At 34.8% G+C, this 16326-nt stretch overlaps 2 protein-coding genes across 3 annotated transcripts; one reads left to right on the forward strand and one right to left on the reverse strand.

Annotated features, from left to right (window-relative positions):
* Positions 1 to 3263: 3263 nt before the first annotated feature.
* On the forward strand, positions 3264 to 9427 carry LOC127256523 (uncharacterized). Of its 2 annotated transcripts, XM_051282575.1 has the most exons (8): positions 3264 to 3493; positions 4365 to 4601; positions 5127 to 5304; positions 6533 to 6630; positions 7598 to 7694; positions 7892 to 7977; positions 8056 to 8113; positions 8900 to 9427. In XM_051282575.1, exons 2-7 carry the CDS (start codon positions 4377 to 4379, stop codon positions 8107 to 8109), a joined length of 738 nt encoding a protein of 245 aa, XP_051138532.1. In that variant the 5' UTR covers positions 3264 to 3493; positions 4365 to 4376; the 3' UTR covers positions 8110 to 8113; positions 8900 to 9427. The 2 variants fall into 2 exon arrangements, with proteins under 2 accessions (XP_051138532.1, XP_051138531.1); XM_051282574.1 differs by lacking the exon at positions 8900 to 9427 and having other exon boundaries at positions 8056 to 8324.
* Positions 9428 to 11716: 2289 nt separating this feature from the next.
* On the reverse strand, positions 11717 to 15734 carry LOC127256412 (cyclin-U4-1-like). Its single transcript, XM_051282417.1, has 2 exons — positions 15332 to 15734; positions 11717 to 12377 (listed from the first exon to the last, which is right to left on the reverse strand). Exons 1-2 carry the CDS (start codon positions 15673 to 15675, stop codon positions 12152 to 12154), a joined length of 570 nt encoding a protein of 189 aa, XP_051138374.1. The 5' UTR covers positions 15676 to 15734; the 3' UTR covers positions 11717 to 12151.
* Between the last annotated feature and the right edge of the window lie 592 nt (positions 15735 to 16326).

The following is a 16326-nucleotide window of genomic DNA, read 5'->3' on the forward strand; positions in this document are numbered from 1 at the left end:
CAACTCACCTGAACGAGTCTGTTGAAAATTGGGTGGTTCTCCGACTTCTTCCAAAAAATATCTGAAATGGTTTGGAAAAAAAAATAATAGTTGGAGGTAAAATGAAAAATTAGATGGATTCTCTGACTTCCTTATTAAAAAACTGAAACTGTGTTTGAAAAAAAAAAATTAGAGGAAAAAGAAAAAAATTGGGTAAATTTTCTGACTTTCTCCAAAAAGATCTGAAAGGGCGTTTGAAAAAGAAAACAATCTGAGAAAAAAAAAGGAAAAAATTGGGTGGGTTCTCCCACTTCCTCCCAAAAGATCTGAAAAGGTATTTGAAAAAGAAAAAAATTGGGTGAGTTCTTTAACTTCTTCCAAACAAATCTGAAACGTTGTTTGAAAAAGAAAATAATTGGAGAAAAGAAAAAATTGGGTGGGTTGTCGGACTTCTTCCAAAAAAAAAAAATCTGCAAACGCTGTTTGAAAAAGAAAAATAATTTAAAGAAAAATAAAAAATTGTATGGATTCTCCGACTTCCTTCAAAAAAATCTGAAACTGTGCTTGAAAAAAAAATAATTGGAGGAAAAAAACATTGGGTGAATAACCTACTTCCTAAAAAAAAAAAAAAAAAACTGAAATAGTGTTTGAAAAAGAAAACAATTGGAGGAAAAAGAAAAAAGTTGGGTGAGTTCTTTGACTTCTTCTAGAAAGATCTGAAATGTTATTTAAAAAAATAATAATTTGAGAAAAATGAAAAATTGGGTGGATTCTCTGACTTCTTCCAGAAAGATCTGAAATTTTATTTGAAAAAGAAAATAATTTGAGAAAAAAAGAAAAATTATGCCAGTTCTCTGACTTATTCCACAAAAATCTGAAATTTTATTTAAAAAAGAAAATAATTTGAGAAAAAAAGAAAAATTGAGCTAGTTCTCTGACTTCTTCCAGAAAGATCTGAAATTTTATTTGAAAATGAAAATAATTTGAGAAAAAAAAAAAGAAAAATTGGGCTAGTTCTCTAACTTCTTCCCGAAAGATCCGAAACGTTATTTGAAAAAGAAAATAATTTTAAAAAAAAGGAAAAATTGGATAGGTTTTTCCTACTTCCTCTAAAAAGAATTTGAAAAGGTAAAAAAGAAAAATAAGATGGTTCTCCGACTTTCTCAAAAAAAAAAAAAAAAAAAAATCTGAAATTAGAGTAAAAAGAAAAAATTAGATGGGTTCTCTGACTTCCTTCAAAAAAATATGAAACTATGTTAAAAAATAAATAAATAATTGGAGGGAAAAAAAATTGGGTAGGATTTTTGAAAAAAAAAAACAATTGGATGTGTTTTCTGACTTCTCTAAAAAGATCTGAAACGTTGAAAAAAAAACAAATTTGATGAAAAAAAAAATTGTCGTGGGTTCTCTGACTTAATTGGGTTGGTTATCCGACTTCCTCCGAAAAAAATCTGCAAACGTTTCTCGGACTTCCTCCAAAATAGGATTTGAACCTGTGTTTGAAAAATAAAATAATTGGAGGAAAAAGGAAAAATTAGATGAGTTTTCTGACTTTCTTCAAAAAAATTTGAAACTGTGTTTGAAAAAAAAATAATTGGAGAAAAAAAAATTGGGTGAGTTCTCCGACTTCCTCAAAAAAATCTGAAATGGTGTTTGAAAAAGAAAACAATTGGAGGAAAAAGAAAAAAATTGGGTGAATTCTATGACTTCTTCCAGAAAGATCTGAAAACGTTTGTTTGAAAAAAAAATAATTTGAAAAAAAATGAAAAATTGGGTGGGTTTCTCTGACTTCTTCCAGAAAGATCTGAAACGTTATTTGAAAAAGAAAATAAAATGAGAAAAAAGAAAAAATTGGATAGGTTCTCCTACTTCCTCCAAAAAGAATCTGAAAAAGTAAAAAGAAAAAATTAAATAGGTTTTCTGACTTTCTCAAAAAAAAAAACAAAAAAAAAAACAATCAGGTGTTTGAAAAATAAAATAATTTGAGGAAAAATAAAACATTGCGTCCGAAAAGGATCTGAAACGGTGTTTAAAAAAAAATTGGAGTAAAAAGAAAAAATTAGATGGATGTTCTGACTTCCATAAAAAAGAAATCTGAAACTGAGTTTGAAAAAAAAAATAATTGGAGGAAAAAGAAAAAATTGAATAGGATGTTTGAAAAAGAAAACAATTTGAGAAAAAGAAAAAAAAATTTGATGGATTATCTAACTTCTTCCAAAAAAAATCTGAACCGTTGTTTGAAAAAGAAAATAATTGGAGAAAAAAAGAAAAATTGGATGGGTTCTCAGACTTCCTCCAAAAAGAATCTGAAAAGGTAAAAATGAAAAATTAGGTTGGTTCGACTTCCTAAAAAAAAAAACAAAATCTGAAATGATGCTTGAAAAATAAAATAATTTGAGGAAAAATAAAAAAATTGGGTGGTTCTCCGACTTCCTCCAAAAATGATTTGAAATGGTGTTTGAAAAAAAAAAATTGAGGAAAAGGAAAAATTAGATGGGTTTTTTGACTTCCTTAAAAAAAATCTAAAGTAGTGTTTGAAAAAAAATAATTTGAGAAAAAAAAAGATTGGATGGATTCTCGATTTCCTCCAAAAATATCTGAAAGGGTGTTTGAAAAAGAAAACCATAGGAGAAAAAAGAAAAAAATTGGGTGAATTCTCCAACTTCTTTCAAAAAGATCTGAAGAAAAAGAAAATAATTGGAGAAAAAAATGAAAAATTGAATAGGTTTCTCCAACTTCTTCCAAAAAGGATCTGAAACGGTGATAGAAAAAGAAAACAATTGGAAGAAGAAAATAAAGAAAATGAAATAAACAAAACTGACAGAAAATGAAGAGAAAAGAAATAAATAGTATTGGTTCCAAACATGGTGTAATATTTTTTTAGGTGGATATTATTAAGTTGGATAACCTAGAAATTAGGTGATGTGACAGAGAGAAAAATATATATTTAATTTTTTTATTTAGACGATGTGAGGAGATAAAAATGGAGTAGAAATTAAATATAATTAATTATTTTATATTATAAATGTTGCAGTTGTTAATGTTTGGAACGGAGGGAGTATAAAATTAAAATGCGGTGAGAGAGACTCACGTATGTGTCATTATCTAGAATAAAATAAAATTATTGCTCAAATTAGACTTTGTTTTATTGGGCCATGATTCCGACTTGGGCTTCGGTTGGGCTACTTCATTTTAAATATATTTTTACCTATTCTTTTTAAAGCTTGCGCTGGTCAAAGCAGTAAACTTATAATTATGGTAATCATTTAATAAACCAACTTCAATCATAGCCCATGCCCATTTACAGTGAATCCGACCCGCAGTCACTCTGCAAAACCTAATTGTCATCGGCGACGCCTCCTCCGTCCACGAACGCTCACGGAGTTTTTCTTCTCCTCTGTAAAACTTATTGATTTCCGGTGTCAGACATCTCTCCTCTCAGATAAATAAAGGATTCTTCCCCTCTTCTGTGGTTTTCCTTTCTGCAACTCGACGGATTTGGCGAACCCTGCTGGTAAGTTAATAGGTCTTCACGCGCGCAGTGCACCCACACACAGTTACACAAATTTATGTATGTATGTATGTTAATGTGATGTTGTAGCCATTTGAGTGTCTTGGATCGAATCATGACAATATTATTGATGTTTGTTTCTTTGCATTCTCCGGAAATGAAATCGATAGATAGATAGATATGTACGTGTGCTGACACCGACATCTCTTCTGTGCTTACTGAAGATAGGTATTTCGGTTTCCGGATCTTTTTACAAAGTATTAGTTAGCATAATTTACTAATTAGTAGTGCTGTATTGTTGCCTCAATATTCATTCCCTTGTGTTTGTTTGTTAGTTTTGTTTATTTTACATTCTGATTTGGAATTTGAATTTGGATCTACTGAGTAATGGAAATGATGGCATTAAGTAAAAGGTCTGAGCAGGAAGGAAGGAAGGAAGCATTGCATTGATGGAATTTAATTAGGAAATTAAATTGATCTAGAAGAGGGCCCCTGTCTGGCAGTGTATGAGTATTTACACAGTGTCTGAGGTTCGCAACCTCTTCAATAATATGAACACCGTCGCCCTACCTCACCTGGTCGCCATTTCTCGTCTTGTACGTGCTCTGGCGATTGATGATGGATGGGGTGGGAGGCGTTTAGGGGCTGTAAGAAAGGCGTGGATTGCATTCTAGCATTGAATTGCAATTTAGACTTGAGCCCTACAGGTTGGGTGGGCTTTCTTCCTTCCTGCGCTGATCTCATCCCTCTTGCTGATCCATTATTCTTTTATTTTTATTATTCTTCAGTTTTTCTATTAAGTCAAATTTGTCTTTGATTTTGTCATTACCCATGTATTCTGTTTGCATCATGTTGATTATCTTTTATGTCTCAGAATTGTGGATCCATGGCTTTGGTGCCTTCTGATTCTGCGGCATTGTCGTCCTCCCAGCACGCATACCCTGCTACGGGAACCACCTCATATTTCCCGACGCCGTTTCACCTTCAACAAACACCTGCCCCATCCTCAGCCCCTTACATCGGGGCAACCCCACCTCCTGCTGTTCCTTCAGTCGCACAACCTGTTTACCCAGCTCCTGTTGGCGTCTACTCTTTGCCTCAATATCAACAGGTGATTATCATAAATCACTTTTAGTTACAGTAAATTATAGCCTATGCCTTCGATTTTTGGACCTGGTGGAGTTACTCAGTAGATTTGAAGGGATTGAAACTTGTATCTAAATCTAGGGGAAAATTTTCAAAATTCTAAAGCTCTGACTACCTTGATTTAAAGCCGAACGTAAAGCTACACTTTTGTTTTTGGGGTTTGGGTTATTTTGCTGTGATTAGAGGTGGGGTGGCTCGTCTTATGCTTCGATGCGCTAATGAAACAAATCATATATATATTATATATATCAAAGTAGCTTTTTCAGAATTTAGTTCTGTATGAGCTGTGGTCCAATCCAATTCCCACAGGGATTGTTTAATGCTTTCATCTTAAGCATAGAAAACGTGTCTCTAACGAAGGTGTGAACAAGTGATGGTGTATATATTAATGATTTATTGGAAGTTTTAATTGAAATTGAATATGTGCATTTGTCCATTGATAATTCTGTTAATGTCTCTGTTCTAAAATAGCAGCTGTGGATGTGGACAGGCCCAACAGTTGTTTCAAAGGGATGCTCAGACAATAACACCTGAAGCTCTTGAAAGTGTAAAAGCTGCACTCGCCAGTGGTGATATAGAGCACAAAGCAGAGACTAAAAAGAAAGCAATTCCGCGGAAAGCAGCCGGGCAAACATGGGAAGATCCCACTCTTGCAGAATGGCCTGAGAGTATGAACCTATTGACTGATTTCTATTAATCTCTTTGTATGTTTTTATCCTCTTCATCGATTTGTCTAGTGTTCGATGTATGTTAAGTTTTTTTATAAAATATCATGAGCAAGGGACTGCTTACAAATGTGGTGTTATTTTATAAAATTGTTCCTTGGTTTTGTGTATTTAACTACCAAACCTCTAGGTTTTATTTTGTCTGCTCTAAATAGCCTTCTTCAGAACTAGAATCAAGGTATAATTAGGGTTATTTTTAACTGAGATGTGACAATTTGAATATAGTTGTTATGGTGTGCTGGGCCTGAGGCGGATGCCAAAGGTGACGTTGCCATGGTCCGTGACACAAGGAGGGATTCTAATAAAAAAATATTTTTATTATTTGGGTTAATTAGAATACATTATGGCTTTGAAAAAAAATAAAATTAAATAAGCATATGGAAAGTTTTATTTTATCTTTCTTCCAAGTTTCTCTCTGCCTTCTGTTTTTCCATATATTCCCTTTGCCACTCACGCTTCCTTACATTTCCAACTGTGCTACCGGTCTTCTGCCAGGTAAGGTAGCCTGTGGTTGCTTTTCTTTTTCTCTTACTATATCAAAGTGATGTATTGGTTCTTACGTCCTACATAATTTTTATAAGATACATGAATGGCTATTTTTGTTCGTTGAATAATATGTTATACTAATTGCATAAGTATGTACTATGTATTATAAAAATATATTACTCCCTCCGTCCAACATATGGTGAAATATTTGGTTTCCAGCACGGGAATTTTAGGTGAGTAGTATTAAGAAAAATAAATTAGGAATTAAGTGATGTAATGAGAGACATAAATTTATGTTTATTTTTTTTATTTGAATGGATGTGATGGGATAAAATGTAGTTAATTATTTCCTATTTTGAAAATATTACAGGATATATAGGACAAATTATAATGGAAAATGTTGCAGGGTACGTAGGATAGAGGGAGTAGTATTTATAGTGTGCAATGCGCATGCACCGTTGCTTGGCGCAGTTCTTATGCCTCGCGTCATGTACCATCTACAACTTTTGGTCTTTAGTTGATTGCTAGAATAATTGACTATGCCACTATGGATAATTCAATTATCTTTTTCAACTTTTTGGTTGTGTACTTGTTTTCCTTGTGCAAGTAGTTTTAAGCTTATTTTCTGCCATCTTTTCTTCATCCTGCCTTAGAGATATCAGTATCTAATCCTATCATCATGCAGATGATTATCGTCTATTTTGTGGCGATCTTGGAAATGAGGTGAATGATGATGTCTTGTCCAAAGCCTTCTCAAGATTTCCTTCCTTCAATATGGCCAGAGTATGTTTTCAACAACTCACCTTCATATTTTTGGCTTTGGAGCATGATCTAATAGGTCACATTTATTTGACGTATATATGGAATGGTGCACATGATATAAGATGTTAATCTGAGGGTCATGGAACCCTGAATTGGCTCAAGTTCATTATGTTGTGGTCTTCTTTTTTGTTATTCATTTGTGGTGTTCTTTTTCACAATGGATATGAATGAGTAATGCTGATTATAAAGTGCATCTCTATAGCTCTGTAATACCTGTGGATGTGTTGTCACTGCAATCTACTTTTTTTATTATTATTTTTTTTAAAATGGAAGGTTACTTTGTGATCGCTGTATCATGACAGTATGTTCTTAGTGCTAAAAGTTAAGAATTTAGTTGAGCTTCTTCACTATTTTTTTTTTTCTTCGGAAAAATTGCAATAAATATTTCGTATGTCAACTATCACTCTTATCTTTTAATTGTCACAATGGCAAAATATATTTAACAGGTGTCATTTTTCCGCGATTTTCGTCCTATGGCCGCCCGTCAAGTTCACGACGGATACAATATTACTCGCGAGGATAAAAAACGCGAAAAAGTGACACTTGTGGGATATATTTAAATACTCATTATGACAAAATATATCCTACATGTGTCACTTGTTCACGAGTTTTTTCTATTAGTCGCGCATCAAGTTGAAAACGGCGTAGGATAGTGCTTCAGAGGACAAAAATCGCAAAAGAATAACACATATAGGATATATTTTGCTAAGGTGACAATTAAAAGGCAAGAGTGATAATGGACCATAGGTACCGGATATTTATTGCAATTTTCTCTTTTTTCTTCTGTACTATTGTCTAATAAGCTTTTCCTTGGAATGTGTTTCCTCACTTCTGTTAGATTGTCTAGTATCTCAGTCGGGTTTTGCACTTCTTATCTGCTTGAGTAGCAATTATATGATATAACTAACAATGCCTTATCTTCATTTAGGTTGTAAGAGATAAGCGTACAGGCAAAACCAAGGGCTTTGGTTTTGTAAGTTTTTCTAATCCAACTGACCTTGTTGGAGCACTGAAAGAAATGAATGGTAATTAGTTCTCTTCCGGGTTTCTTTGTCCTTTTTTTGTTAAACAATTTTTCGTTTTAGGTACGCTGACCACCCACACCAACCCATGTCTTGATCTGTTGGGGATCTCTGCACATAAAAACCCGTAGAAGTTCAAAATTTGCTTCTCTAAGTCGATACAAATTTGAAGGTTGTAACTAAGTACATTCTTGCTTTAGGGAAATATGTAGGAAACCGTCCGATTAAACTTCGCAAAAGCAACTGGACTGAGAGAACTGATCATGAGGCCCTGGGAAGACAAAAGGTGAAAGACAATCACTGCATTCAATTACTTTGATTGATTTCCATGGCGCGAAAGAATAATGTTTTCTTTTGCAAGCAGAACCAGTCTCAGAAGAAGAGAAAGCTGCCGAAGAGAAGCGTGTTGCACAAATGAGTGGGTAAGTGTCTTTTGGTGATATAGATGAGGCCACATTAGATCTCTTATGAAATCCCCACCCCACCCCACCCCACCCCACCCCACCCATGGGCATGAGTGCAGCATTTATATAGTGTTATGCATGCTTATATGCCAATCCTCTATAGAAGGAATAGTATATTCTGGGATTTATATATGATTTGCAATCAAAATTATGCATATCTTTCTATCGACGGAAATGTTGTGGTTGAGTGGTTTAGGTCAGGCTTGTAGTACTTGCGTCCCCTTCTTTTTTAAGTCTTTGATAGATGAAGCTATAGGGATATCAAATGGGGCGGGTTAGCCCCGGACCTGCTCTTAATGGGGCGGGTTCAGGTCAAAATAATATGTTTCGGGGCGGGTTGTGGATTTAAAATTTTAAACTCGGCCGGGTTCGGGGCGGGTTACGGGTTTTACTAAAAATCCGCTCCAATCCGGACCCGAACTTGGATATTTTTTAAAATTATAATAACTAATATATATATGTACATTTATATAATAAAAATATATTATTTATTTACTTAAATAATTTTAAATATAAAATTCAATTAGTCGTCTGGTCCAAATAATTTTTTTAAATTATTATACATAATATATATATTTATATAATAAAAATATATTATTTATTTATTTATCTTATTTTTATGGATTAATATTTAATTGTTTTTAGATTTTTTTTTTTTTGCTTTTAATGCTATTTGTTTTAGTATTCGATTGTTAAAAAAATATTTATTATTATATATTTAAAAAAAAAAAACGGATTTTCCAGGTTTCCGGGTTCAGGGCGGGGCGGGTCCTGGGGCCGGGTGGAAGCAGGGCGGGTCTAGGAGTCTAATATTTTCTAGCGGGGCGGGTCTCGGGGTCTGCAGAACCCATCTCGAACCCGTGCTGTCGACATGCGTACGAAGCTACATTACATCAAGGAATGTTTCCTTGATCTCAACATCAAGATTAGAGCCTGGTATTAAGTATTCCTCCGTCCCACTCGTAAAAATGTTATTAATTGAGGAAAGATATAAATAAAAAAGTTTTGAGTGAGTCTTAGAGGTGAGAATTTTAATAAAATTGATTTATGTTTGTTAAATGGATTTAAGATTGATAAATTTACTAAATATAGAAAGGAATATCTTTTGTGGGACAGAAAAAGAGTCCTTTGTGTGTGGGAATATATATGTAATACTCCTCCATCTCATTGAAGGGGTGCTATTTTCTATTTTTGTCTGTTTCAAAACAAGGTTACTATTTCCTAATTTGGTAATTGTACTACTTAACATAATAAATACTCTTACAACTTCTACTGTATGTTACACAAATGTCATTATTTTTATATTACACAATACTAATAATAGTATTTTCGTCTTTTTCGCAAAGACGGATGAAGTATAATTTTAAAAATTTTAAGACCATTTAATATAATAAAATATATACTAATATAACTTCAAAAATTTCAAGACTATTTAATATAATAATATATATTTAATATAACTTCAAAATTTTCGAGACTATTTAATATAATAAAATATATAATTGATATAGCTTTGGAACTTTTGAGAATATTTAATATAATAAAATATATATTTAAGATGGTTTCAAAAAATTCGAGATTATTTTAACTATTCGAAATCAAAACAATTTAGCTGATTTAATATATATTATATATATTCACAGTTTTGAAATTGATTTTGAGATAATTTATGAGGCTGAATTTTATTTTATTTAATTTTTTTTTATTTTTTTCTGATAATGAATACTATTTGGGAAATCATCACTATATCATATGTTCCATATATAGGAGAATTCAAGTGTGTTTTTTTTTTTTTTTTTTTTTTTTTTTTGTCATCGTGGCCTATTTACGTTATATTAACATAAATAGTATATTATCTAGACTTTAAATCAATAGTTTTTAAATTTTTTATCGATATTATTTAAAAAAATCAATACTGTTTGTGAATTTGTTTTCTTATACAAAAAATACGTTAAATAAATTAGCAGAAGCGAATTATCAAATAAATTTAATAATAAACCGAAACGAAATTAAACACAATTGAACATAAAGCTTAAATTGTGGAAAAGCAAATGAAAGCCAAACAAACAACCCCCAATATTAATGAAAGCAATTAGGAACAAAATCAAGCAAATCGAAACCTCCCTGTTTGTGTCCTTTTGGAATTCAGCCCGAGAGATTAATCTCTTCGGCCTTCTCTACGCCAACAAATCGATGATTTCTTTGATCGATTAATCAAACAAAGACCGACACGAACGACGACGGCTTCAATCTTTGGGCAGACCCTCGTCCGACAGCAGCTCCGGTTTCTTCCGGAGATAGCGCCGGGGGTAGCGGTTGCCAGCGACAAATATCGTTGATACCGGAGGACAGCAACTTCAGGCAGCAGCACGGTCGTCTTCTCCGATATTCTCCGAAGTGCTTCGATCTTCTTTGTCCCGAGCAGACCCGGCTGCTTTCCTTGACTTTCTCTGATCTTCTTCCTTCTTTCTTGCATCGGCGAAATGAACGATTGAATTTCAGCTCAGTCCATGATGCGCGAATGGCCCGAGATAACCACGCCTCAAGGTGGAGATCGGCTCGACACCCACCGGAATTGGTCATCGGAAAGGCTCCTAATCTCACCGGAAAATACTTGTCTGAACTCACCCAAGAACTCTCGCGGATTTCCTCATCCTCACTTCTCACCTCTCGGTCTATCTCTCTTTATGAAAACTCAATACACATCAAAAACCATTATCTCTAATATAAACCTAATTAACTTCCCCAAACTAACCTAACAAAACTGTGATGTTTTGTGCATATTACACTTCGACCCGACCCGACCTATCGAAACCCGGATCCCGTGCCCGCGGTTCGACCCGATTGAGTGATGAATTGGAGGATGGGTTCGGTTGGCCTGAACCGCCCTGGACCGCCCTCAAACCGGTCCAAGGGGTCTGATATATATATACACTGCTTCCCGGTTCACTGGACAGATTAATCCTCACTCCTTCACATCGCGATATTCACTCTCTGGAGCCCTAGCTTTCCCGACGAACGCGATCGATCTGTCTGGTGCATTCCGGCGAGTTTGGCCATCGGAACTTGAAGTTCATCCACCGTGGTTGTGTTACAGCTTGTTCTAGAGCTGTTCTTCGGTTTGATTTCTCGATTCTATGTTTATGGGCTGTTCGTGGTGTAATTGATTATCCGCGATGATTTAGGCTTAGAATCTTGAGATTTCTTTCGATTAGGTTGTTAATCGCGCTGATTGTGCGTTTCTGTGGATGTCGGTAGTGTTTGGGTCGAGGTTGTGTGTAAGTGTTGCTAGTCGGTTGAAATATTGGGTAAACTGAGTCCGAACTCCTTCGATTAACAAAGTATATAAAAGATTCGATGTTTCTTGTTTCATATGTGTTCGATTAGTTGTAAACTACAAGTATTAGGTCCTAAATTTCGATTACAAAAACTAACCAATGGATTGAGCATAGAGTTATAGGTTTGGGATTGAGTTTAAGGGATATAAGGATTAGGTTTGGGTAAAAGAGGATTGGGCTTGAACAGAAGTTGGTCAACTAATTATTTATCGAGGGACTCATTGGATAACAAATACGGTGCTGAGTTAGGGTTAGCACCGTACTCTAATCTAATCGTATTAATTGAGCATGATTGTGGCAACTGAGAAATAGCATTTGCAATATATCATCCTCCAATTATCATTTCATGGCACAACACATAGTTTGTCAAGTCACATTATCCTCAATAAAATCTCATCGATCTAACATCCAATTTCAATATTCAAAACCAAACATAGACACCAACAACGCATACATCTACATCATCATCGTCGAAATAAAAGAAAGACATGTGGAAAGAATCACAACACATTAAAGTTTTCATCGAATTCCCCGACTAAGATCAAGAAAATCAAGATAGAACTAATCAATACACAAAAAAATTAGGGTTTCCTATCAAGTCCTTACCCTAATTTAACCTAACCTAATCACCTAGACTATAACCATGCATTCAATCGAATTAGGTATCGATCGACGAATCCGATTCCGATTCTGAGGGAGAAGCTATGAGAGGAGGAGGGAATTGAAGTAGCATTTGAGCTTGGAGAAAAGAGCAATAATGGTGGAATGTGTTGGGAGTGACATTGAGTTGGAACCCTATTCCAAACAAGAAATCCAGTTCAAGAAGATTCATTTCTGCTTTGCTTATTCCCCCTATTTTAGCATAGTATCCATTGCTGTAATATCTGCACCAAACACACTTCTTGCATCATTAATTCATCCAAAATATATATCCATAAAATGGCAGCGGCTATGGTGCTGAATTTCAAATTCAGTACTGTGTTGAACAACACACACATAGTTAGCAAATAGTGGACGGTAATGTTAGTGACAACACATTATTTGTATTATTATAATACAAACACAACATATGAACTAAGAACACACAGATAGTTAGCAACAACACACGGTAATATTAGTGACAACACATTATTTATATTCATATATGTGGACGAAAAATTGTATTATTTTTAATGAACACAAAATTTGTATAAATTATATTTGATTTGAATTTAAAGCGGGTCCTATTCTCTAAATGGGTCCTTTGATTCTCCTTCCGGGTGGATTTATTTTCCAACTTGGTTTTCTATGGCTTCTTTGATCCGAAGAGATTTGGTCTTCGGTTTGATTCTGCTGGCTTTTAGAGGGTTTTGGTCTCCGTGCGGGCGATTTGATCGTCAGCTTTGGATTTGATGTCGTTTTTTTAGACGATCCGAGGCTTTGATCTTTGATTTGGCTTTGCCGCTTTTGGAGGACTTTGGTCTCCATGTTGGCGATCCGATCGTCGTCTTTGGATTTGTTGTCTTCTTTAGACGATCCGCGACTTTGATCTTTGTTTTGGCTTTGCCGCTTTTGGAGGACTTTGGTCTCCGTATTGGCGATTTGATCATCGTTTTTGGATTTGTTGTCTTCTTTAGACGATCCATGACTTTGACCTTTGCTTTGGCTTTGCCGCTTTTGGAGGACTTTGGTCTCCGCGTGGGCGATTCGATCGTCGGCTTTGGATTTGATGTCTTCTTTAGACGATCCGCAATTTTGATCTTTGGTTTGCCTTTTCCGCCTTTTGGAGAGCTTTGGTCTCCGCGTGGGCGATTTGATCCTCAGCTTTGGATTTAATGTCTTCTTTGAACGATCCGCAGCTTTGATCTTTGATTTGTCTTTGCCGCTTTTTGAGGGCTTTGGTCTCCGTGCGGGTAATTTGATCCTAAGCTTTGGATTTGATGTCCTCTTTAAACGATCCGCAGCTTTGATCTTTGAGAATGTGGATTTGGTGCTCCATAACGCTTTTGGCGGCGTGTCCCTTTGACTTTTGGATCGAAGAGGGCCGAGTTGTTTCTTTGGTGAAGAACGCGATGAACATCTTGAAGCTTTGAGAGGAACTTTGAAGACCTTCCCTTGGCTTTGACGAATTCCTCAACGGCTTTGAGAGCTTTGATCCTTCCTTCAGCTTGGACATACGACGAAGAACGTTAACTTCATCGATTCGTCAACCAATATTTGAGCATTTGTCCAAATTAGTGACTTTCGACGAAGAACGCTTCGAAGGACACGAAGAACATGAAGAACAATACAAAGAGAGTCTAGAAACTTACCCTTTTGTTTGAATCATCGATGAAACTTCGGTGTGTCAAATGAACTGGCAATGACTCCTATTTATAGGGGAGGGAGGCCTTGGCTTCCTTTTCGGATGGTGCTACGTGGATGGAAAGATTTTATAATCTTTCCTTTTCCATCGGATGCCGTTTTCCATTCTTGACGATTTGATTGTGCACCTTCCTTTCTCGCCAAAATCTTTATATTATTGCCCATTTTGGAAGATATTAATTTATATACTTCATTTATTGACAAGATCTTTGTATCATTGCCTTGTTGGGAAGATATTAATTTATATATTTCTTTTATTGACAAGATTAATTTATTTTGCTGCCAAATTTATTATGGCTCTATTTATGCACTTAATATTTGTACGATATCTTCCATTTTAAGCAAATTTTTGCATTAATGGTTGATATTTATTGTACAAAAATTAACATGTGTGTATAATTAAATACCATATATTTATTTTATTGGAATTTTATTTTCTTCCAAAATACATGATATTTAATTGATTTTAGACATATATTTTTAGTGTCTAGAATATAATACAAACACAAAACGTGAACTAACATCATATGATATAGTCTCACACAACACATACAACAGTTCATTTCAGACATGCACTTGTACAACTCACATGTATTTATAAATAAACAACATCACATGTCATTATTACAAATAGTACATACTATTTTTAATAAAGACTTGTCATATTTTTATATTTTATGAATACTGATTTGAACTATACTGATTTTTCCAAATCACCACCCTAACATTCTCCCCTAAAAATACATGAAATTAATGTGTTCATGTCCATGGAGGGTTTTAGTTACGAGGTCCCGGACCCGCTACTCAGTTGCAAAAGACAGTAAATCAAATCTTTGTTGGCACTGTCAGAAAAACATGCATGCAAGAATTCACATGACTTTGTTCCACTCTGACATCACAGCTAGCCCTTCTTTTTTTTTTTTTTTTTTTTTTTAATATTGTGGATTTTACAGTTGTGTCAAACAATATTGATTCTTGGGGAGTCCCGGGAGCAGAAAAGTAACACACTATTTCAACCACGTAGGGAAGTATGCCGGAGTTCGGCTCCCTGGCCTCCCCAAGAACTACTTGCTCGACTCTTATATGGAAATCCTTGATTACCATTAAAATTAAAATAAAATAAATAGATTGTACATAAATAAGGCAGATGTTATTGTGATATATTCCCTCCGTCCCACATAATTTCTTAATTATTTGTTAATCATATTTTACCTAAATTCTCGTGTCTACAGTAATACACCCATATTACATGGGACGGAAGGAGTAATATATTGTATAATATATGCTAGCAATGTACATGCTAAAAATTTATAAAGCATGTATTATGTGTTATATTTTTATACATTGTCTAATTAATTCATCGCAATTAGCACTATAACTATTTCAATAAATAAATAAAGGGTTATTCAAGAAAAAGAAATCAAATCAGAAGCCCCAATAATAATAAATTAATAATAATAATAATAATAATAATAATAATAATAATAAAACTCACATGTCGTCCATGAACTTGACGGACACCAAGACGCTGGCGATGATCAGACGGTGCACATTGAACGGGCTGATCAAAATCAACGGCTGGCGTCGCACGAACCGATCGAGATAAACGTAGGCCACCACGAAGCAGGCCGGGCTGCAATTGGCGTACTTGAAGATCCTCTCCATGTACGACTCCACTGAGATCGCGGGCCGGGCCGACCCGTCGAAGATCGTCGCCGAATTCCGGGCCCCCGCGTCGACGACGACGTCGTTTCGCTCTGCAATTCTGTTGAGAATGGATGACATCTGTCTGATCAGCCGGAGCATCGCCGGAGCGCCGCCGATCTCCGCCGCCGCCATCGGCGCCGGAAAATGCCGCCGTAGCTGTGGTCTGGGAGGATTTTGGGAGGATTTGTTTGGGAATATTGTCGACATGGGGAAGAATGTATTAGTGTTACTGAAACGCGGAAATGGTAGTTGGATTTGGATATGAGCTGGTTCTATTGACTGGTGTAGTTTCGTTAATTTGGTTTATAAAGACCGGGACTTGCGATGCATGTTGCGAGCTCCTGCTCAATCTGTGCCGTTGGCTGTATTGATCATGGAGTTTGGGTGGTCTAGATTTGCTGAGGAGTTTGACTCCCGGGAGTGGTAAAGATTTTGTTGCTATTTTAAATTTGTTTAATTGATTTTGGAATTTAGAGTAACTAATGAGTTTGGGCGTGTATTTTCCTATTTTATTTATTATTATTATTATTATTACTCCCTTCCGCATGATTGTATAAAATTCTTTTGTCATTTGTTCTTTAATTTGATGTAATAATACCCTTATAATTTAAATAAAAATTAAAAATATTTTGATATTTATATTTATTTTTAATAAATAAAAAAGTAATATTTTTTAATGGAACAAAAAATAATAATAATAATAAAATTGAATTGGAACGGATAAAGTATTATTATTATTATTTTTTTTTTGTGCTTGTCATTTTTGTTTATTACTCTTTTCCT

This window comes from Andrographis paniculata, unplaced genomic scaffold, assembly GCF_009805555.1.
Source record: "Andrographis paniculata isolate CXL003 unplaced genomic scaffold, ASM980555v1 Contig55END, whole genome shotgun sequence".
Lineage (NCBI taxonomy): Eukaryota > Viridiplantae > Streptophyta > Magnoliopsida > Lamiales > Acanthaceae > Andrographis > Andrographis paniculata.

Bases quoted from the DNA above. Each gene is read 5' to 3' on its own strand.
- LOC127256523 (XM_051282575.1), top strand. From the start codon at position 4,377: ATGGCTTTGGTGCCTTCTGATTCTGCGGCATTGTCGTCCTCCCAGCAC. The intron at 7,695-7,891 runs GTAATTAGTTCT...TTCTTGCTTTAG, and splicing joins AGCACTGAAAGAAATGAATG to GGAAATATGTAGGAAACCGT. The intron at 7,978-8,055 runs GTGAAAGACAAT...TTTTGCAAGCAG, and splicing joins AGGCCCTGGGAAGACAAAAG to AACCAGTCTCAGAAGAAGAG.
- LOC127256412 (XM_051282417.1), bottom strand. From the start codon at position 15,675: ATGGCGGCGGCGGAGATCGGCGGCGCTCCGGCGATGCTCCGGCTGATC. The intron at 12,378-15,331 runs GTGAGTTTTATT...TGTTTGGTGCAG, and splicing joins GTCAAGTTCATGGACGACAT to ATATTACAGCAATGGATACT.